We start from the raw sequence: 24,084 nt of genomic DNA, 5'->3' as shown, positions 1-24,084 counted from the left end.
TATGTATAATTTTTCTGCGCATTTATTATTGCATTAGTCGTCTTATCTGAAAGTATAATGTCATTATTAATTCTCTATTGTCACAGCAGTCTGCAAACAATTTTTTTTTATAAAAATTTATTAAAAACTTAATATTGTTATCTATAAAACCAACACTAAAACGATGATGACTCATTTTTCTTAGTCTTAAAATTACAACTTAATTAATACTTCCCTTAAACCAAAAAATCACTCTGGAAGCTTAGGATCCCTAATCCCCCCTGTGGTAATAATAAACGCCTCCTCCCTCTCCTCCAACTCCGGGCTATCATACATCATCGCAATCCTCACATTCCCGGCAACTTTTTTTAAAGCGACTCGCGTTGTAGAGGCGTGCGCTAAAATATTCCCACCAACTGGCTTAGCGTCGTCGTGCAGACCCACATCAAGGAGGGAATATTTCATGTCTGAACTGATCTGGTTAGTTATGAAAACGGCAATGTTGTATTCTTCACTCATCTTCTGAAGAAGGGACATCATTTGTCCTAGTTTCTGCTGTCTGTGGACGAGCTCGCCCCGACCGAAAAAATCGACGCGGAAGAGGGCTATGATCGAGTCGACTATTAACAGCTTGAATAAGCCAACTTCTTCATGGAATTTTGCCCCAACACTGTAAAATACATAAAATAAATCAAAAGTGGATATTGAGAGGACTGTGAATTTGAAAAGTACTTCTTCAGGAGCTCGTACTGCTGCTCGGAATTGTACGCTCTGGCGTAGAGCACATTTTCAAGGACTTTTTTCTCGTCTAAACTGAAGCGGCGGGCGACCTGGCGGATGCGCTCAGGGCGGCTAAGAATAGAGTCAAGGAAAATGCACAAACTCAAAAAGTGTAATGTTTTCAATTCAACGGGCTATTTTTCTCCAGCATGACAATACAGCAATGAGTAACTCTAGAATATTAACAGAGAACATAGAGAAGCGTCATAGTTTAAATTAATTGACTTATGTTGGCAACAGTGTTTGTTTCTAACTAGGAATAAAATTAACTAGAAAAAATGTCATAATATTTTTAACGACGCGTTTTATTTTCGACCAATTGACATTAGATTTACCAAAATATTACAAGCTGCTTACTGTTTCCTTCACTTTAATTCAGGTCACACGAATTACAGTTCGTCGTCTGAGAACTCGTTTGATCTACAGACCACAGCGCGCTCAGGCCAATGTCGACTCTAAGCGTTCGGAAACGATTTGATTTATAAGCCATGAGGGGCAATTCTGAATCAAAGTTGTTAAATTTAAAGGGTGTTAAATTGCAAATTTCCATAGTAACGAGTTAAATCCGAAAATCTGATTGGCTGTTTATTTTTTAACAACCTTTAAATTTTAACGGGTTTGATTCAGAATTGGGCCTTACGTCCGTGATCTGATACAAATCCGAACCGGTTTCGACCATAATTTCTTGCTGTTTCAACTTTCGAAGTCACAGTTTTTCGAAATTTTAGTTTGTGGATTTTTCAGTTTACTCCTATTTATTATTCAACTTTTGGATTTTACAATTTCTCAATTTTTCAATTTTTGACTTTATAAACTCTCTATTGTCGATTTTTCAATTAATTGATTTTTCAGGTTTTTTGGTTTTTCAATTTTTCTATTTTTTCAGGTTTCGATTTTTCAACTTCACTTTTTTGATTCTTCGATTTCTCAATTTTTCAATTTTTTAATTTCTCAGTTTTTGGACATTTCAGTTTTGGGATTTTTCAGTTTACTTGTTATTCAGTTTTTCGATCTTACGATTTTGCAGGTTTTTGATTGTTCAATTTTTTTATTTTTTTAAGGTTTCGATACTTCGACTTCACTTTTTTGATTTTTCGATTTTTCAATTTTTCGATTCTTTGGATTCTCAGCTTTTGGATATTTCAGTTTTGGGATTTTTCAGTTTTTCGATTCGTCAGTTTTTCTTTCATTTTTCAGTTTTTCGATATTTCAGTTTTGGGATTTTTCAATATTTCTGTTCTTCGACTTTTCCATTTTTGACTTCTGGACTTTTCGATGTGTCGACTTTTTACTTTTTCGATTTTTAAATTTTAGATTTCTCAATTTTTTGGAATTTTAATTTTTCAATATTTAAAATTTTTGATTTTTCGATTTCTCGATTTTTCATTTCAGCTCTTCCATATTTCAATTTTTTAAATGTTTCGATTTCTTAATCTTTCGATTTTTCGACTTCCCGGTTTTAGATTTTGTTTTTCAATTGTCGTTTTTTCAATTCTTCGATTTTTAAATTTTAGATTTTTCAGTTTTTTGATATTTTACTTTTTCAATTTTTAAAATTTTAGATTTTTCGATTTTTCGATTTTTCATTTCAGTTCTTCGATATTTCAATTTCTCAAGTTTTCGAATTTTTCAAGTGTCTCGATTTCTTAATCTTTTGATTTTTCGACTTCCCGGTTTTAGATTTTCTGTTTTTCAATTGTCATTTTGTCAAATTTTCGATCTTTTAATTTTTCAAATTTGACTTTTCTAAACTCTCAATTTTTCGATTTTTCAATTAATCAATGTTTTGATTTTCCCATTTCTTGACATTCGAGTGTTTCGATTTTCCTGATCTTCAATTCTTTAATTTTTTTTATTTTTCAGGTTTTTGATTTTTCAATTTTTCGATTTTTTAAGGTTTCTATTTTTCGATTTCACGTTTTTGATTTTTCGATTTTTCAGTTTTAGGATTTTTCAATATTTCAATTCTTCGGCTTTTCTATTTTTGACTTCTGGATTTTTCGATGTGTCTACCTTATTACTTTTTCGATTTTTCAATTTTTGGATTTTACAATTTCTCAATTTTTCAATTTCTCGGTTTTCAGTTTTTCTCTTCAATTTTACGATTTTTAAATATTTCAATTTTTCAATTTTTGACTTTTTTAAAAACTCTTTATTTGTCGATTTTTCAATTGATTGTTCAGGTTTTTTGATTTTTCAATTTCACTTTTTTGATTCTTCGATTTCTCAATTTTTCAATTTTTTAATTTCTCAGTTTTTGGACATTTCAGTTTTGGGATTTTTCAGTTTACTTGTTATTCAATTTTTCGATCTTACGATTTTGCAGGTTTTTAATTGTTCAATTTTTCGATTTTTTTAAGGTTTCGATATTTCGACTTCACTTTTTTGATTTTTCGATTTCTCAATTTTTCTATTCTTTGGATTCTCAGTTTTTGGATATTTCAGTTTTGGGATGTTTCAATATTTCTGTTCTTCGACTTTTCCATTTTTGAATTCTGGATTTTTCGATGTGTCGACTGTTTACTTTTTCGATTTTTAAATTTTAGATTTCTCAATTTTTTGGAATTTTAATTTTTCAATATTTAAAATTTTTGATTTTTCGATTTCTCGATTTTTCATTTCAGCTCTTCCATATTTCAATTTTTCAAATGTTTCGATTTCTTATCTTTCGATTTTTCGACTTCCCGGTTTTAGATTTTCTGATTTTCAATTGTCGTTTTTTCAATTCTTCGATTTTTAAATTTTAGATTTTTCAGTTTTTTGATATTTTAATTTTTCAATATTTAAAATTGTAGATTTTTCGATTTCTCGATTTTTCATTTCAGTTGTTCGATATTTCAATTTTTCAAGTTTCCGAATTTTTCAAGTGTTTCGATTTCTTAATCTTTTGATTTTTCGACTTCCCGGTTTTAGATTTTCTGTTTTTCAATTGTCATTTTGTCAAATTTTCGATTTTTTAATTTTTCAAATTTGACTTTTCTAAGCTCTCAATTTTTCGATTTTTCATTAATCGATGTTTTGATGTTCCCATTTCTTGGCCTTCGAGTGTTTCGATTTTCCTGTTCTCCAATTCTTTAATTTTTTGATTTTTCAATTTTTCGATTTTTTAAGGTTTCTATTTTTCGACTTCACTTTTTTGATTTTTCGATTTTTCAGTTTTAGGATTTTTCAATATTTCAATTCTTCGACTTTTCTATTTTTGACTTCTGGATTTTTCGATGTGTCTACCTTATAACTTTTTCGATTTTTCAATTTTTGGTTTTTCAATTTTTCTATTTTTTCAGGTTTCGATTTTTCAACTTCACTTTTTTGATTCTTCGATTTCTCGATTTTTCATTTCAGCTCTTCCAAATTTCCATTTTTCAAACGTTTCGATTTCTTAATCTTTCGATTTTTCGACTTCCCGGTTTTAGATTTTGTTTTTCAATTGTCGTTTTTTCAATTCTTCGATTTTTAAATTTTAGATTTTTCGATTTCTCGATTTTTCATTTCAGTTCTTCGATATTTCAATTTCTCAAGTTTTCGAATTCTTAATCTTCTGATTTTTCGACTTCCCGGTTTTAGATTTTCTGTTTTTCAATTGTCATTTTGTCAAATTTTCGATATTTTAATTTTTCAAATTTGACTTTTCTAAACTCTCAATTTTTCGATTTTTCAATTAATCAATGTTTTGATTTTCCCATTTCTCGACATTCGAGTGTTTCGATTTTTTCTTTAATTTCTTTTAATTTTCAGGTTTTCGATTTTTCAATTTTTCGATTTTTTAAGGTTTCTATTTTTCGATTTCACTTTTTTGATTTTTCGATTTTTCAGTTATAGGATTTTTCAATATTTCAATTCTTCGGCTTTTCTATTTTTGACTTCTGGATTTTTCGATGTGTCTACCTTATTTTTTCAATTTTTGGATTTTACAATTTCTCAATTTTTCAATTTCTCGGTTTTCAGTTTTTCTCTTCAATTTTACGATTTTTAAATATTTCAGTTTTTCAATTTTTGACTTTTTTAAAAACTCTTTATTTGTCGATTTTTCAATTGATTTTTCAGGTTTTTTGATTTTTCAATTTCACTTTTTTGATTCTTCGATTTCTCAACTTTTCAATTTTTTAATTTCTCAGTTTTTGGACATTTCAGTTTTGGGATTTTTCAGTTTACTTGTTATTCAATTTTTCGATCTTACGATTTTGCAGGTTTTTAATTGTTCAATTTTTCGATTTTTTTAAGGTTTCGATATTTCGACTTCACTTTTTTGATTTTTCGATTTCTCAATTTTTCGATTCTTTGGATTCTCAGTTTTTGGATATTTCAGTTTTGGGATTTTTCAATATTTCTGTTCTTCGACTTTTCCATTTTTGACTTCTAGGCTTTTCGATGTGTCGACTTTTTACTTTTTCGATTTTTAAATTTTCGATTTCTCAATTTTTTGGAATTTTAATTTTTCAATATTTAAAATTTTGATTTTTCGATTTCTCGATTTTTCATTTCAGCTCTTCCATATTTCAATTTTTCAAATGTTTCGATTTCTTATCTTTCGATTTTTCGACGTCCCGGTTTTAGATTTTCTGATTTTCAATTGTCGTTTTTTCAATTCTTCGATTTGTAAATTTTAGATTTTTCAGTTTTTTGATATTCTAATTTTTCAATATTTAAAATTGTAGATTTTTCGATTTCTCGATTTTTCATTTCAGTTGTTCGATATTTCAATTTTTCAAGTTTCCGAATTTTTCAAGTGTTTCGATTTCTTAATCTTTTGATTTTTCGACTTCCCGGTTTTAGATTTTCTGTTTTTCAATTGTCATTTTGTCCAATTTTCGATTTTTTAATTTTTCAAATTTGACTTTTCTAAGTTCTCAATTTTTCGATTTTGCATTAATCGATGTTTTGATGTTCCCATTTCTTGACCTTCGAGTGTTTCGATTTTCCTGTTCTCCAATTCTTTAATTTTTTGATTTTTCAATTTTTCAATTTTTTAAGGTTTCTATTTTTCGACTTCACTTTTTTGATTTTTCGATTTTTCAATTTTTGGATTTTTAAATTTTAGATTTTTCAATCTTTTGATTTTTTAATTTTTCAATATTTCTGAATCTTTCGATTTTTCGACTTCCTGGTTAGATGTTGTTTTTCAATTTTTCGATTTCTTAATTTTTCATTCCCGATTTATCGAGATTTGATTGTTCAGGTTTTCGACTTATCAGTTTTTCAATTTTTTATTTCGGCCTATTTCGGTTTCCCAGTTTTTCCAGTTCTCCATTTTTTCGTTTTTTGATTTTTCCGCTTTTCCAATTTGTCAACTTTTAACTTTTGTTTGTCGATTTTGCTATTTTTCGACTTCATCACTTTTCGATTTCTCGTTCTTTTGAGCTTTCAATCTCTCAATTTTTCAAATTTTTAAGTTTTTTGATTTCTCGATTTATCGAGATTTGGATTTTTCGATGTTTTGATTGTCAATTTCTCAATTTATAAATTGTTCAATTTTTAACTTTTCGATTTTTCGATTTTGGCCTATTTCGGTTTCTCAATTGTTCGACTTTTCGACTCCACGATTTCTTGATCTTTTGATTTTTCGATTTCTCGGTTTTTCGATTTTCCAGTCTTTCGGTGTTTAGATTCGGTGATTTTTCAGTTATCCGATTTTTTAAATTTGGGGGTTTCGATTTCTCGATTTTTCGTTATTCGGTTTTTAAATTTTAGATTTTTCAATTTTACATTTTTTCGATTTTCAGTTCTTCGATATTTCGATTTTACGATTTTTTAAGGTTTCGATTTTTCTATTATTAGATTTCTCGATTTTTCGAATTTTCGGCTATTTTTATTTTGATTTTTTTTTTCTCACTGTTAATATCATACAAAAATTGTCGCTAAAAACATTTAAAAATTCATACAAAATAGAACACAGTGTTTCCAAATCATTTTCATTCTAAAGTTGGAAAATCTAAAACTGAAAAATTTAAACTTGAAAACTCGAAAAATTGCAATTCGAAAAACTGAAGAAACAAAAATAAATAAAAATGGAACATTAAAAAGTCGCAAATTTGAAGAATTAAAAAATCGAAAAGTCGAAAGATCTCTAAAAATAGAAAAACAGAAAATCAGGAAATCAAAAAACTGTAAAATAAAAAAATCGAGAATTCAAGCAATCTAGAAATCGAATATTCGAAACATCGAAAATTGAGAAATCGAAAAACTAAAAAATCTGAAAATTCAAAAGTTGGAAAACCGAAAGATGCAAAAATTTTAAAATAAAATTGTTCAAATCGAAAAATTGAAATTAAAAAAACAAAAAATTATAAAATCGAAATAATAAAGAAAATAAAAATAAAAATTGCAAAATCGAAAACTCTCTAAAAATTACAAATCGAAAAACTCAAGAAACAAACAAAAATAAAAAATCAAATATCAAAAAGTCGAAAATTCGAAGAATTAAAAAATCGAAAATCAGGAAATCGAAAAAATGAAAAATAAAAACATCGAGACTTCAAGCAATCTAGAAATACGAGCATCAAAGAATCAAAAATTCGAAAAATCGAAAAATCAAACATCAAAATTGAGAAATCGAAAAACTAAAAAACTGGAAAATTCAGAATTTGGAAAATCGCAAAACTGACAAATTTAAAAATGAAAAAATGCAAATCCAAAAAATGAAATTGAAGAAAAAAAATTATAAAATCGATAGATTTAAAAAAATAAATAAAAATAAAAATTGCAAAATCTAAAAATTCTGAAGCTGTAAAATCGAAAAACGGAAAAAACAAAAAAAAAGAAAAATGTAACATTAAAAGGTCAAAAATTTCAAGAATTAAAAACGAAATTCGAGGAACCGAAAAATCCAAACATCAAAGTCTGAAATTCAAAAATTTAAAAAATGAGAATACAAAAATCGAAGAACGAAAAATCAAAAACTCAAAACTCGAGAAATCGAAAAATTAAGACAATAAAAATTCGAAAAATCAAACATCGAAAATTGAGAAGTAGAAGCAAAACATTGAACATTGGAAAAAACGAAAAATTGAGAAATTGAAAAACTAAAAAATCGGAAAAACGAAAAGTTGGAAAATCGCAAAACTAAAAAAATTTAAAATGAAAAAATGCAAATCGAAAAACGGAAATTGAAAAACAAAAAATTATAAAACCGAAATAAAAAAAATAAATAAATAAATAAAAATTGCAAAATCTAGAAATTGAAAAATTCCAAAGTTGGAAAATCGAATAACTGAAAAATTTAAACTTGAAAACTCGAAATACTGCAAATTAGAAAACTGAAAAATAAAACATCAAAAAATCCAAAATTCGAAGAATTAAAAAGTCGAAATGTCGAAAAATCGAAAAATCAAAACTTTCCAAAGAACGAAAAATCGAGAAATCGAAAAACTGAAAAATCGGAAAATTCAAAAGTTGGACAATCGCAAAACTGAAAAAATTTAAAATGAAAAAATGCAAATCGTAAAATTGAAATTGAAAAACAAAAAATTATAAAGTCGAAATAATTATAAAAAAATAAATAAAAATTGTAAAATATAAAAATTGAAAAATTCCAAAGTTGGAAAATCGAAAAAATGAAAAATTTAAACTTGAAAAATTAAAAATCGAAAAACTGAATAAACAAAAAAATACAAAATGAAACATCAAAAAGTCGAAAATTTGAAGAATTAAAAAATCGAAAAGTCTTAAGAACTAAATAAAAATGGAAAATCAAGAAACCGAAAAACTGAAAACTAAAAAAATCGGGAATTCAATTTAGAAATCGAAAAATCGAAACATCAGAAACTCAAAAGTTGGAAAATCTGCAAAAGTGTTTAAAACGAAAAAATGGAAATTTAAAAAACAAAAAATTATAAAATCGAAATGATAAAAAAAAAAATAAAATAAAAATTGTAAAGTTGGAACATCGAAAAACTGAAAAATTTAAACTTGAAAACTAGAAAAATTACAAGTCGAAAAACTAGAAAATAAAAACATCGAGACTTCAAGCAATCTAGAAATAGGAGCATCAAAGAATAAAAAATTCGAAAAATCGAAAAATCAAGACAACAAAAATTCGAAAAATCAAACATCAAAATTGAGAAATCGAAAAACTAAAAAACTGGAGAATTCAGAATTTGGAAAATCGCAAAACTGACAAATTTAAAAATGAAAAAATGCAAATCCAAAAAATGAAATTGAAGAAAAAAAAATTATAAAATCGATATATTTAAAAAAATAAATAAAAATGAAAATTGCAAAATCTAAAAATTCTGAAGCTGTAAAATCGAAAAACGAAAAAAAAAATGAAAAATGTGACATTAAAAAGTCAAAAATTTCAAGAATTAAAAACGAAATTCGAGGAACCGAAAAATCGAAACATCAAAAAGTCTGAAATTCAAAAATTTAAAAAATGAGAATAGAAAAATCGAAGAACGAAAAATCAAAAACTCAAAACTCGAGAAATCGAAAAATCAAGACAATAAAAATTCGAAAAATCAAACATCGAAAATTGAGAAGTAGAAGCAAAACATTGAACATTGGAAAAACGAAAAATTGAGAAATTGAAAAACTAAAAAATCGGAAAAATGAAAAGTTGGAAAATCGCAAAACTGAAAAAATTTAAAATGAAAAAATGCAAATCGAAAAACGGAAATTGAAAAACAAAAAATTATAAAACCGAAATAAAAAAAAATAAATAAAAATTGCAAAATCTAGAAATTGAAAAATTCCAAAGTTGGAAAATCGAATAACTGAAAAATTTAAACTTGAAAACTCGAAATATTGCAAATTAGAAAACTGAAAAATAAAACATCAAAAAATCCAAAATTCGAAGAATTAAAAAGTCGAAATGTCGAAAAATCGAAAAATCAAAACTTTCGAAAGAACGAAAAATCGAGAAATCGAAAAACTGAAAAATAGGAAAATTCAAAAGTTGGACAATCGCAAAACTGAAAAAATTTAAAATGAAAAACTGCAAATCGAAAAATTGAAATAAAAAAAAAAATAAATAAAAATTGTAAAATATAAAAATTGAAAAATTCCAAAGTTGGAAAATCGAAAAATGAAAAATTTAAACTTGAAAAATTAAAAATCGAAAAACTGAATAAACAAAAAAATACAAAATGAAACATCAAAAAGTCGAAAATTTGCAGAATTAAAAAATCGAAAAGTCTTAAGAACTAAATAAAAATGGAAAATCAAGAAACCGAAAAACTGAAAAATAAAAAAATCGGGAATTCAATTTAGAAATCGAAAAATCGAAAAATCGAAACATCAGAAACTGAAAAGTTGGAAAATCTGCAAAAGTGTTTAAAACGAAAAAATGGAAATTTAAAAAACAAAAAATTATAAAATCGAAATGATACAAAAAAAATAAAATAAAAATTGTAAAGTTGGAACATCGAAAAACTGAAAAATTTAAACTTGAAAACTAGAAAAATTACAAATCGAAAAACTAGAAAATAAAAACATCGAGACTTCAAGCAATCTAGAAATAGGAGCATCAAAGAATAAAAAATTCGAAAAATCGAAAAATCAAGACAACAAAAATTCGAAAAATCAAACATCAAAATTGAGAAATCGAAAAACTAAAAAACTGGAGAATTCAGAATTTGGAAAATCGCAAAACTGACAAATTTAAAAATGAAAAAATGCAAATCCAAAAAATGAAATTGAAGAAAAAAAAATTATAAAATCGATATATTTAAAAAAATAAATAAAAATAAAAATTGCAAAATCTAAAAATTCTGAAGCTGTAAAATCGAAAAACGAAAAAAAAAAATAAAAAATGTAACATTAAAAAGTCAACAATTTCAAGAATTAAAAACGAAATTCGAGGAACCGAAAAATCCAAACATCAAAAAGTCTGAAATTCAAAAATTTAAAAAATGAGAATAGAAAAATCGAAGAACGAAAAATCAAAAACTCAAAACTCGAGAAATCGAAAATTCAAGACAATAAAAATTCGAAAAATCAAACATCGAAAATTGAGAAGTAGAAGCAAAACATTGAACATTGGAAAAACGAAAAATTGAGAAATTGAAAAACTAAAAAATCGGAAAAATGAAAAGTTGGAAAATCGCAAAACTGAAAAAATTTAAAATGAAAAAATGCAAATCGAAAAACGGAAATTGAAAAACAAAAAATTATAAAACCGAAAAAAAAATAAAAAATAAAAATTGCAAAATCTAGAAATTGAAAAATTCCAAGGTTGGAAAATCGAATAACTGAAAAATTTAAACTTGAAAACTCGCAATATTGCAAATTAGAAAACTGAAAAATAAAACATCAAAAAATCCAAAATTCGAAGAATTAAAAAGTCGAAATGTCGAAAAATCGAAAAATCAAAACTTTCGAAAGAACGAAAAATAGAGAAATCGAAAAACTGAAAAATCGGAAAATTCAAAAGTTGGAAAATCGCAAAACTGAAAAAATTTAAAATGAAAAAATGCAAATCGAAAAATTGAAATTGAAAAACAAAAAATTATAAAGTCGAAATAATTATAAAAAAAAATAAACAAAAATTGTAAAATATAAAAATTGAAAAATTCCAAAGTTGGAAAATCGAAAAAATGAAAAATTTAAACTTGAAAAATTAAAAATCGAAAAACTGAATAAACAAAAAAATACAAAATGAAACATCAAAAAGTCGAAAATTTGAAGAATTAAAAAATCGCAAAGTCTTAAGAACTAAATAAAAATGGAAAATCAAGAAACCGAAAAACTGAAAAATAAAAAAATCGGGAATTCAATTTAGAAATCGAAAAATCGAAACATCAGAAACTCAAAAGTTGGAAAATCTTCAGTGTTTAAAACGAAAAAATGGAAATTGAAAAAACAAAAAATTATAAAATCGAAATGATAAAAAAAATAAAATAAAAATTGTAAAGTTGGAACATCGAAAAACTGAAAAATTTAAACTTGAAAACTAGAAAAATTACAAATCGAAAAACTAGAAAATAAAAAAATCGAGAATTCAAGCAATCTAGAAATCGAATAATCGAAACATCAAAAGTTAAAAAATTCACTGGGTTACTACGATTCCAACAATATTCTTAGCTTAAGACGTTTTGCTAGTATAAAACACAAATAAAGAATTAATTCTTAGTTAAACAAAATATGTAAAATCATCTAAATATGTACCAAAAATATTCACTTAGTCGTTATAAAAACCAACCAAATTGCTTCTGAACGCTTAGAGTCGACAATGGCCTGAGCGCGCTCTGGTCTGTGGATCAAACAAGTTCTCAGGCGACGAGTTGTAGTGAAACAAGCATGGACTATTTAAATTTGGCGGTTGAGGACTCCAATGACAATAAGAGTGGATTTGTAAAATCAGCCTGTATGTGGCATCTATATTAATCTATCATATTAATAATAAGGATACAAAGTGTGTTCAGTGTCAATGTACATAACTTTCCCTCCAGAGTACCCATCGACTGGCAGCTGCGCCGTCACACAAAGCGTGTGTGCAATTTGCGTTTTCCCAGTCCCCGCCTCACCAAAAACCTGAGTCACAGCCATAGACTCAACGCCGCCCCCCAGCAAATTACTGAAAACAAAAAATAATTACTACACCTACTTCAAGAATTTTAACACAACTTACTCAAAATTCGTGCTTCCCGTGGGGATTTTGAACACTTGTTGTCGCTCCTCGCTCACTTCCAGGGCCGTCATAAACCTACTGGTCACGGAAATCCGGTGGGCCGCTTCTTGGATTGTCACAACTTTATCAGCATCGAAAGCCCCAAGCTTGAGGAGGTTGGCGCTCGTGGTCATCTGCAACCCTTTGACTGTATTAATTCCAGCAGCTCGCATTTTTTCGATGTCTGCGACGCTAATTCCTTGCTCCGCTAGAAGGTAGATGTCTTGGAAGAAGCACTCCTCGTCTTCGTCTTCCGCTTCAAGTGTCACTCTTTCAGTGGCCTGAACCTTATTATTCGTCGCGGTTTCCGCGTTCTGCATCACTTGAGACATTTTTGTTGTAATTTAAACCGAATTTGGGTTTTTAGAAATGAGAAATTTAAGTGAGAAAGACGCGGTTTTCGCAATGTCAACAAAGTAGGGGTGCCAACATCACCAACAAAATCACCAGAGAAAAGCACTACCATAGATTAATATAGATGCGACGTACAGGCTGATTTTGCAAAACCACTCTTATTGACATTGGAGTCGTCAAGCGCCAAATTTAAATAGTCGATGCCACTAAAAAAATTTGATTCACTACAACTCGTCGCCTGAGAACTTGTTTGATCTACTCTAAGCGTTCAGAAGCATTTTTCGATTTTTCCGTTTTTATTTTTCGACTTTTCGATTTTTTAACTCTTGGAATTTTCGACTTTTTGATGTTTAATTTTTTTTGTTTCTTCAGTTTTTCGATTTGTAATTTTTCTAGTTTTCAAGTTTAAATTTTTCAGTTTTTCGATTTTCCAACTTTACGATTTTTATTTTATTTTTTTTTATCATTTCGATTTTATAATTTTTGTTTTTTCAATTTCCATTTTTTCATTTTAAACACTTTTGCGATTTTCCAACTTTTGTGTTTTCCGATTTTTCTATTCTCATTTTTAAAATTTTCAAATTTTAGATTTTCTGATGTTTCGATTTTCCGATTTCTAAATTGCTTGAATTCCCGATTTTTTTATTTTTCAGTTTTTCGGTTTCTTGATTGTCCATTTTTATTTAGACTTTTCGATTTCTTAATTCTTCAAATTTTCGACTTTTTGATGTTTCATTTTTTATTTTTTTGTTTATTCACTTTTTTGATTTTTAATTTTTCAAGTTTAAATTTTTCATTTTTTCAATTTTCCAAGTTTGGAATTTTTCAATTTTTATATTTTGCAATTTTTATTTATTATTTTTTTTTATTATTATTTCAACTTTATAATTTTTTGATTTTCAATTTCAATTTTTCGATTTGCATTTTTTCATTTTAAATTTTTTCTATTTCTCGAGTTTTTGATTTTTAGATTTTTCGACATTTCGACTTTTTAATTCTTCGAATTTTCGATTTTATGTTTTTTTTTTTCAGTTTTCTAATTTGCAATATTTCGAGTTTTCAAGATTCAATTTTTCAGTTATTCGATTTTCCAACTTTGGAATTTGTCAATTTTTAGATTTTGCAATTTTTATTTATTTTCGAATTTTTATTGTCTTGATTTTTCTATTTCTCGAGTTTTGAGTTTTTGATTTTTCGTTCTTCGATTTTTCCATTCTCATTTTTAAAATTTTTGAATTTCAGACTTTTTGAAGTTTCGATTTTTCGGTTCTAGAATTTCGTTTTTTCGAGTTCTCGAGTTTTTGCTTTTTCGATTTTCCTATTTTTAGATATTTTGACTTTTCGATTTTTTAATTCTTGAAATTTTTTACTTTTTAATGTTACATTTTTCATTTTTTTTTGTTTTTCTGTTTTTCGATTTTCCGACTTCAGAATTTTTAGATTTTGCAATTTTTATTCATTTTTTTAAATCTATCGATTTTATAAATTCTTTTCTTCAATTCATTTTATGGATTTGCATTTTTTCATTTTTAAATTTTTCAGTTTTGCGATTTTCCAAATTCTGAATTTTCCAATTTTTTAGTTTTTCGATTTCTCAAATTTTATGTTTGATTTTTCGCATTTTTGTTGTCTTGATTTTTCGATTTTTCGAATTTTTGATTCTTTGATGTTCCGATTTCTAGATTGCTTGAAGTCTCGATGTTTTTATTTTTCAGTTTTTCGATTTCTTGATTTTCGATTTTTTAATTCTTCGAATTTTCGACTTTTTGATATTTGATTTTTCATTTTTGTTTGTTTCTTGAGTTTTTCGATTTGTAATTTTTAGAGTTTTCGATTTTGCAATTTTTATTTGTATTTTATTTATTATTTCGATTTAATAATTTTTTGTTTTTTTAATTCCAATTTTTCGATTTGAACTTTTTTATTTTAAAATTTTTCCATCTTTCGATTTTCCAACTTTTGAATTTTCAGATTTTTCAGTTTTTCGATTTCTCAATTTTCGATGTTTCGAATATTCGATTTCTAGATTGCTTGAATTCTCGATTTTTTTATTTTTCAGTTTTTTGATTTCCTGATTTTCTGTTTTTCCATTTTTGGGGATCTTTCGACTTTTCGATTTTTTAATTCTTCAAATTTTCGACTTTTTAATGTTCCATTTTTATTTATTTTTGTTTCTTCAGTTTTTCGAATTGCAATTTTTCGAGTTTTCGAGTTTAAATTTTTCAGTTTTTCGATTTTCCAACTTTGGAATGAAAATGTTTTGGAAACACTGTGTTCTATTTTGTATGGATTTTTAAATGTTTTTAGTGACAATTTTTGTATGATATTAACAGTGAGAAAAAAAATGAAAATTAAAAATAATCGAAAATTCGAAAAATCGAGAAATCTAATAATAGAAAAACCGAAACCTTAAAAAATCGTAAAACCGAAACATTGAAAAATCGAAATATCGAAGAACTGAAAATCGAAAAAATGTAAAATTCAAAAATCCAAAATTTAAAAACCGAATAACGAAAAATCGAGAAAGTCAAAAATAGAAAAGCCGAAGAATTGAAATATTGATAAATCCTAAAACTGAAATATCTAAAAACTGAAAAATCGAAAAATCAAAAAAGTGAAGTCGAAAAATTGAAAAATCAAAAATCTGAAAAATCAAAAAATTAAAGAATTGAAGAACAGGAAAATCGAATCACTCGAAGGTCAAGAGATGGGAAAATCAAAACATTGATTAATTGAAAAATAAAAAAATTGCGAGTTTATAAAAGTCAAATTTGAAAAATTAAAAAATCGAAAATTTGACAAAATGACAATTGAAAAACAGAAAATCTTAAACCGGGAAGTCGAAAAATCAAAAGATTAAGAAATCGAAACACTTGAAAAATTCGGAAACTTGAAAAATTAAACTATCGAAGAACTGAAATGAAAAATCGAGAAATCGAAAAATCTAAAATTTTAAATATCAAAAAACTGAAAAATCTAAAATTTAAAAATCGAAGAATTGAAAAAACGACAATTGAAAAACAAAATCTAAAACCGGGAAGTCGAAAAATCGAAAGATTAAGAAATCGAAACATTTGAAAAATTGAAAAATGGAAGAGCTGAAATGAAAAATCGAGAAATCGAAAAATCAAAAATTTTAAATATTGAAAAATTAAAATACCAAAAAATGGATAAATCTAAAATTTAAAAATCGAAAAAGTAAAAAGTCGACACATCGAAAAATCCAGAAGTCAAAAATGGAAAAGTTGAAGAACAAATATTGAAAAATCCCAAAACTGAAATGTCGAAAAACTGAAAAATGAATGAAAAACTGACGAATCGAAAAAATGAAAAATCCCAAAACTGAAATAACCGAAAATTGAGAATCCAAAGAATCGAAAACTTGAAAAATCGAAAAATCAAAAAAGTGAAGTCGAAATATCGAAACCTTAAAAAAATGGAAAAATTGAACAATCAAAAAGCTGGAAAATCGTAAGATCGAAAAGTTGAATAACAAGTAAACTGACAAATCCCAAAACTGAAATGCCCAAAAAGTGAGAAATTAAAAAATTGAAAAATTGAAAAACCAAAAAACCTGAAAAATCAATTAATTGAAAAATCGACAAATAAAGAGTTTATAAAAGTCAAAAATTGAAAAATCGAAATATTTAAAAATCGTAAAATTGAAGAGAAAAACTGAAAACCGAGAAATTGAAAAATTGAGAAACTGTAAAATCCAAAAATTGAAAAATAAATAGGAGTAAACAGAAAAATCCCCAAACTAAAATTTCGAAAAACTGAGAATTCGAAATTTGAACCAGTAGAAATTATGGTCGAAACCGGTTAGGATGTGTATCAAATCACGGATCATCGCTTATAAATCAAATCGTTTCCGAACGCTTAGAGTCGACATTGGCCTGAGCGCGCTGTGGTCTGTAGATCAAACGAGTTCTCAGACGACGAACTGTAATTCGTGTGACCTGAATTAAAGTGAAGGAAACAGTATGCAGCTTGTAATATTCTAAATCTAATGACATTTTTCTAGTTAACTTTATTCCTAGTTAGAAACAAACACTGTTGCCAACATAAGTCGAGGAGTCTTCAACACTGTGCTTCAACCAACACCCTCTAAACAGTTTAGAGGGTGTTGCTTCAACCGTCATTTAATTTAAACGATGACGCTTCTCTATGTCCTCTGTCACAATCAATTTTTGTAAAATAAAATAACGTAAAAAAATAAAACATAAGAGAAAAACACAGTTAAAACTGTACTGTTGTAATAATAATAATAATAATAAGTAACAAAAACAATTTTAAAGTCACGTTAGTCACTCGGGTTGTTATTTCTTTAGAAATTTTTCTTGTTTCGTTCGTGGGTTGGCAGCCCGTGACACTCCAATTTGAGGTTAATCCACATCCGAAAATGAAAAATCATCGACATTACACAATTTAGTCCGATTGTAACGAAAATAGAATGGCAGCGGCGAGCAGCGTGTCGGTTTTGGCCCCCAACGGCCGCCGCCAGACCGTCCGATGCACAGGAAACACGACCGTATTGCAGGTGAGCCCCCCGATTTGCTCAGCCGCCACTGACTCCCGTTTCGCAGATAATCGAAGAAGTGTGTCGCAAACAGGGTTTGCAGCCCGAAGACTATGATATTAAACACCACAACAAAGTCCTTGACACAACACTCTCTTTTCGTTTCTCAGGGCTGCCAAACAACGCTCAACTGGAACTAACCGCGGCTAAAAGGGCCCGGGTTGACTCAGAAGTAATTTTAGCAGTAAGTCTGGACGATGGAAATCGCCTCGTCGGACAATTTCTCCCTGATGAATCTCTCTGGGATATATTATTGACGTTGTGTCCCAATGAAGTCGTTGTCAAGCAAAATCCGGTGGTTGTTTACATGAGGAACGAAGTGTACGGGGAGGAGAAGCTCCAGAACACCACTCTGAGGAGTCTGGGGTTAAGAGGGGGGCGCGCTGTTGTACGATTGATTCATAAAAGTCCAGAACAATTGAGCATGCAAGCTGGGGTTTCTGCTCCTCTGACGGCTAAACCAGCGGAGCCCCAACGATACACCGTCGAGACGGACCAAAATAACCCCCCTCACGTTATACAGAAAAAACAGGAGTTGGATTTCGTACAATTGTTAGCAAGGGAAAGAGAAAAACGCAAATTGGAGAGTCCTTCGAAAGCGGTGGAGCCAGAAGTGCAGTCACCACGAACCAAACCCAAAATCGAATCCACGGATGAATCTATGGAAGTGGAAGTGCAAACCTCTAACAATGAAAAAACTGTAAAACCGGCGAAGAAGGTGCAAGTGGCGAAAGTCTACGACCACGAAGAGAATTTCGTTTTTGTATGAAAGTGTGACGTTTATTTTTGTGATTGACATGGTTTGGTTTTAGCTGGGGGACCGCCAGGCCATGCTTTTCTCGTTGGAGTCTGCGCGGTCGCTGCCCGCTGAAGACCTTCCGGATGATTTCTTCGAACTCACTATAGACGACGCCAAGAAAATTTTGCACGATATCAAGCGGAAAAGGCATGAAATGGAGAACGCGAATCTGATGACGGCGGCCATGAGGACTTTGGAAGAATCGAAAAAGCAGCTGAGGCAGTTACACAAATATAAACAATCGGTGATTAGGGTACAATTTCCGGATAGGACGATTCTGCAGGGTAGTTTTAAACCAAGAGAAACCATCCAAGATGTTAAAAATTTCGTTAAGAATTATCTAGAGGAGGAAAATCTAGATTTCCATCTTTGTAAGTGGGATTGTTGTAAAGTATTGTAATTATTTAAGTTTTGCAGATACAACCCCTCCCAAGTCAATCTTGAACGAACAAGACTGTCTTCTGGAGATTGGGTGTGTACCAGGGGCTCTTCTGCACTTGTCGAGCAACGCGGAAAAAACAGTGTCTTTAAAATCCGAACTCAAGGACAAATTTACGACGAATTCGATGGCCAGTTTGGCCGCTTCCAAGCTCCGGAAAGAGACAACAAGAGTCGAGGAGGAGCCCGAAGGGGGCGAAGACGACTCCATGGAGATTTCAAGTGATACAAATGTGCCAGGTCCAAGTTCTCAACCCACCAGTTACGAAAGAAAGGTTATCAAGTCTACAGAGAAAGTACCAAAGTGGTTTAAACCCTCAAAATAATTGTTAAGTTTACACTCGCATTTTTACTTTATATACATCAGTTAGCTTTAATTCAGGTTGTATTAAATAAAATTGAAGCAACGATTGTGGGATTTTTTTGTGAAAACCAAAGATATTGAAGAGAGGTACCTTTAAACCTCCTTGGTGAAAACAATCTGTAATCTCCATTTATTGGCTTAAATTTTTTTTTCAATTAGTATATCTAAACACATTTTCTTGTAGATTTCGAACTCTAGAGCTCAATTCCAGCATCGGTTTTTTGATAACTGCAACAGTTTTTCCAGAATCGACCGCTGAAATACCGAAATTTTTTAAATTTTCAAAAATTCGCATCTAGTAACGAATTTTTCGAAAATGTTGCTTCGTGACCATCAACATGCTATATTTTTGGAATCAGCGCGTCGAGATCTACGTCCCTGAATTTTTTCATTATTTTTAGGCAACTTTCTAAAAACTGAAATTTTTTAATGGTCCCCCCTTCTTCAAATTTCGCTAAAATTTTGACATTTTAGAAACTTAACTAAACACATTTTCTTGTAGATTTCTAGCTCTAGAGCTCATTTCCAGCATCGGTTTTTTGATAACTGCAACAGTTTTTCCAGAATCGACCGCTGAAATACCGAAATTTTTTAAATTTTAAAAAATTCGCATCTAGTACCGAATTTTTCGAAAATGTTGCTTCGTGACCATCAACATGGTATATTTTTGGAATCAGTGCGTCGAGATCTACGTCCCTGAATTTTTTCATAATTTTTAGGCAACTTTCTAAAAACTGAAATTTTTTAATGGTCCCCCCTTCTTCAAATTGCGCTAAAATTTTGACATTTTCGAAACTTAATTAAAGATATTTTCTTGTAGATTTCTAGCTCTAGAGCTCATTTCCAGCATCGGTTTTTTGATAACTGCAACAGTTTTTCCAGAATCGACCGCTGAAATACCGAAATTTTTTAAATTTTCAAAAATTCGCATCTAGTAACGAATTTTTCGAAAATGTTGCTTCGTGACCATCAACATGCTATATTTTTGGAATCAGCGCGTCGAGATCTACGTCCCTGAATTTTTTCATTATTTTTAGGCTACTTTTTAAAAACTGAAATTTTTTAATGGTCCCCCCTTCTTCAAATTTCGCTAAAATTTTGACATTTTCGAAACTTAACTAAACACATTTTCTTGTAGATTTTGAGCTCTGGAGCTCAATTCCAGCATCGGTTTTTTGATAACTGCAACAGTTTTTCCAGAATCGACCGCTGAAATACCGAAATTTTTTAAATTTTCAAAAATTCGCATCTAGTAACGAATTTTTCGAAAATGTTGCTTCGTGACCATCAACATGCTATATTTTTGGAATCAGCGCGTCGAGATCTACGTCCCTGAATTTTTTCATTATTTTTAGGCTACTTTTTAAAAACTGAAATTTTTTAATGGTCCCCCCTTCTTCAAATTTCGCTAAAATTTTGACATTTTCGAAACTTAACTAAACACATTTTCTTGTAGATTTTGAGCTCTGGAGCTCAATTCCAGCATCGGTTTTTTGATAACTGCAACAGTTTTTCCAGAATCCACCGCTGAAATACCGAAATTTTTTAAATTTTCAAAAATTCGCATCTAGTAACGAATTTTTCGAAAATGTTGCTTCGTGACCATCAACATGCTATATTTTTGGAATCAGCGCGTCGAGATCTACGTCCCTGAATTTTTTCATTATTTTTAGGCTACTTTTTAAAAACTGAAATTTTTTAATGGTCCCCCCTTCTTCAAATTTCGCTAAAATTTTGACATTTTCGAAACTTAACTAAACACATTTTCTTGTAGATTTTGAGCTCTGGAGCTCAATTCCAGCATCGGTTTTTTGATAACTGCAACAGTTTTTCCAGAATCGACCGCTGAAATACCGAAATTTTTTAAATTTTCAAAAATTCGCATCTAGTAACGAATTTTTCGAAAATGTTGCTTCGTGACCATCAACATGCTATATTTTTGGAATCAGCGCGTCGAGATCTACGTCCCTGAATTTTTTCATTATTTTTAGGCTACTTTTTAAAAACTGAAATTTTTTAATGGTCCCCCCTTCTTCAAATTTCGCTAAAATTTTGACATTTTCGAAACTTAACTAAACACATTTTCTTGTAGATTTTGAGCTCTGGAGCTCAATTCCAGCATCGGTTTTTTGATAACTGCAACAGTTTTTCCAGAATCGACCGCTGAAATACCGAAATTTTTTAAATTTTCAAAAATTCGCATCTAGTAACGAATTTTTCGAAAATGTTGCTTCGTGACCATCAACATGCTATATTTTTGGAATCAGCGCGTCGAGATCTACGTCCCTGAATTTTTTCATTATTTTTAGGCTACTTTTTAAAAACTGAAATTTTTTAATGGTCCCCCCTTCTTCAAATTTCGCTAAAATTTTGACATTTTCGAAACTTAACTAAACACATTTTCTTGTAGATTTTGAGCTCTGGAGCTCAATTCCAGCATCGGTTTTTTGATAACTGCAACAGTTTTTCCAGAATCGACCGCTGAAATACCGAAATTTTTTAAATTTTCAAAAATTCGCATCTAGTAACGAATTTTTCGAAAATGTTGCTTCGTGACCATCAACATGCTATATTTTTGGAATCAGCGCGTCGAGATCTACGTCCCTGAATTTTTTCATTATTTTTAGGCTACTTTTTAAAAACTGAAATTTTTTAATGGTCCCCCCTTCTTCAAATTTCGCTAAAATTTTGACATTTTCGAAACTTAACTAAACACATTTTCTTGTAGATTTTGAGCTCTGGAGCTCAATTCCAGCATCGGTTTTTTGACAACTGCAACAGTTTTTCCAGAATCGACCGCTGAAATACCGAAATTTTTTAAATTTTCAAAAATTCGCATCTAGTAACGAATTTTTCGAAAATGTTGCTTCGTGACCATCAACATGCTATATTTTTGGAATCAGCGCGTCGAGATCTACGTCCCTGAATTTTTTCATTATTTTTAGGCTACTTTTTAAAAACTGAAATTTTTTAATGGTCCCCCCTTCTTCAAATTTCGCTAAAATTTTGACATTTTCGAAACTTAACTAAACACATTTTCTTGTAGATTTTGAGCTCTGGAGCTCAATTCCAGCATCGGTTTTTTGATAACTGCAACAGTTTTTCCAGAATCGACCGCTGAAATACCGAAATTTTTTAAATTTTCAAAAATTCGCATCTAGTAACGAATTTTTCGAAAATGTTGCTTCGTGACCATCAACATGCTATATTTTTGGAATCAGCGCGTCGAGATCTACGTCCCTGAATTTTTTCATTATTTTTAGGCTACTTTTTAAAAACTGAAATTTTTTAATGGTCCCCCCTTCTTCAAATTTCGCTAAAATTTTGACATTTTCGAAACTTAACTAAACACATTTTCTTGTAGATTTTGAGCTCTGGAGCTCAATTCCAGCATCGGTTTTTTGATAACTGCAACAGTTTTTCCAGAATCGACCGCTGAAATACCGAAATTTTTTAAATTTTCAAAAATTCGCATCTAGTAACGAATTTTTCGAAAATGTTGCTTCGTGACCATCAACATGCTATATTTTTGGAATCAGCGCGTCGAGATCTACGTCCCTGAATTTTTTCATTATTTTTAGGCTACTTTTTAAAAACTGAAATTTTTTAATGGTCCCCCCTTCTTCAAATTTCGCTAAAATTTTAACATTTTCGAGACTTAACTAAACACATTTTCTTGTAGATTTCTAGCTCTAGAGCTCATTTCCAGCATCGGTTTTTTGATAACTGCAACAGTTTTTCCAGAATCGACCGCTGAAATACCGAATTTTTTTAAATTTTCAAAAATTTACATCTATTACCGAATTTTTCGAAAATGTTGCTTCGTGACCATCAACATGCTATATTTTTATAATCAGCGCGTCGAGATCTACGTCCTTGAATGTTTTCATAATTTTTAGGCAACTTCTTAAAAATTGAAATTTTTTAATGGTCCCCCCCTTCTTCAAATTTCGCTAAAATTTTGAAATTTTCGAAACTTAACGAAACACATTTTCTTGTAAATTTCTAGCTCTAGAGCTCATTTCCAGCATCGGTTTTTTGATAACTGCAACAGTTTTTCCAGAATCGACCGCTGAAATACCGAAATTTTTTAAATTTTCAAAAATTCGCATCTAGTAACGAATTTTTCGAAAATGTTGCTTCGTGACCATCAACATGCTATATTTTTGGAATCAGCGCGTCGAGATCTACGTCCCTGAATTTTTTCATTATTTTTAGGCTACTTTTTAAAAACTGAAATTTTTTAATGGTCCCCCCTTCTTCAAATTTCGCTAAAATTTTGACATTTTCGAAACTTAACTAAACACATTTTCTTGTAGATTTTGAGCTCTGGAGCTCAATTCCAGCATCGGTTTTTTGATAACTGCAACAGTTTTTCCAGAATCCACCGCTGAAATACCGAAATTTTTTAAATTTTCAAAAATTCGCATCTAGTAACGAATTTTTCGAAAATGTTGCTTCGTGACCATCAACATGCTATATTTTTGGAATCAGCGCGTCGAGATCTACGTCCCTGAATTTTTTCATTATTTTTAGGCTACTTTTTAAAAACTGAAATTTTTTAATGGTCCCCCCTTCTTCAAATTTCGCTAAAATTTTGACATTTTCGAAACTTAACTAAACACATTTTCTTGTAGATTTTGAGCTCTGGAGCTCAATTCCAGCATCGGTTTTTTGATAACTGCAACAGTTTTTCCAGAATCGACCGCTGAAATACCGAAATTTTTTAAATTTTCAAAAATTCGCATCTAGTAACGAATTTTTCGAAAATGTTGCTTCGTGACCATCAACATGCTATATTTTTGGAATCAGCGCGTCGAGATCTACGTCCCTGAATTTTTTCATTATTTTTAGGCTACTTTTTAAAAACTGAAATTTTTTAATGGTCCCCCCTTCTTCAAATTTCGCTAAAATTTTGACATTTTCGAAACTTAACTAAACACATTTTCTTGTAGATTTTGAGCTCTGGAGCTCAATTCCAGCATCGGTTTTTTGATAACTGCAACAGTTTTTCCAGAATCGACCGCTGAAATACCGAAATTTTTTAAATTTTCAAAAATTCGCATCTAGTAACGAATTTTTCGAAAATGTTGCTTCGTGACCATCAACATGCTATATTTTTGGAATCAGCGCGTCGAGATCTACGTCCCTGAATTTTTTCATTATTTTTAGGCTACTTTTTAAAAACT

At 29.4% G+C, this 24,084-nt stretch overlaps 3 protein-coding genes across 5 annotated transcripts in view; 2 read left to right on the top strand and 1 right to left on the bottom strand.

Moving 5' to 3' along the window:
* LOC135131448 (vacuolar fusion protein CCZ1 homolog) overlaps positions 1–17,123 on the top strand; it is a 58,549-nt gene extending 41,426 nt beyond the window's left edge. Inside the window, exon 9 of the mRNA XM_064059215.1 lies at positions 17,047–17,123. The gene's annotated coding sequence lies outside the window, so the exon portion shown is untranslated. The remainder of the gene's footprint in view (positions 1–17,046) is intronic.
* On the bottom strand, positions 144–12,778 carry LOC135131449 (meiotic recombination protein DMC1/LIM15 homolog). The gene is made up of 4 exons (XM_064059217.1): positions 12,323–12,778; positions 12,104–12,268; positions 712–831; positions 144–649 (listed from the first exon to the last, which is right to left on the bottom strand). The coding sequence occupies exons 1-4, from the start codon at positions 12,691–12,693 to the stop codon at positions 229–231; spliced, it is 1,077 nt and encodes a 358-aa protein (XP_063915287.1). The 5' UTR covers positions 12,694–12,778; the 3' UTR covers positions 144–228.
* Positions 17,124–17,125: 2 nt separating the features above from the next.
* LOC135131447 (tether containing UBX domain for GLUT4) lies at positions 17,126–18,942 on the top strand. 3 transcript variants are annotated; one of them, XM_064059211.1, is made up of 4 exons: positions 17,126–17,251; positions 17,302–18,057; positions 18,107–18,464; positions 18,511–18,942. In XM_064059211.1, the coding sequence occupies exons 1-4, from the start codon at positions 17,228–17,230 to the stop codon at positions 18,855–18,857; spliced, it is 1,485 nt and encodes a 494-aa protein (XP_063915281.1). In that variant the 5' UTR covers positions 17,126–17,227; the 3' UTR covers positions 18,858–18,942. The 3 variants fall into 3 exon arrangements, with proteins under 3 accessions (XP_063915281.1, XP_063915283.1, XP_063915280.1); XM_064059213.1 differs by having other exon boundaries at positions 17,126–17,255; positions 17,405–18,057; XM_064059210.1 differs by having other exon boundaries at positions 17,166–17,255.
* The last annotated feature ends 5,142 nt before the right edge of the window (positions 18,943–24,084 follow it).

The sequence above is a fragment of the Zophobas morio genome, unplaced genomic scaffold (assembly GCF_036711695.1).
Source record: "Zophobas morio isolate AGI-343-1 ecotype UQ-CSIRO unplaced genomic scaffold, CSIRO_AGI_Zmor_V1 ptg000020l, whole genome shotgun sequence".
Lineage (NCBI taxonomy): Eukaryota > Metazoa > Arthropoda > Insecta > Coleoptera > Tenebrionidae > Zophobas > Zophobas morio.
This window is presented reverse-complemented; position numbering and strand designations above follow the sequence as displayed.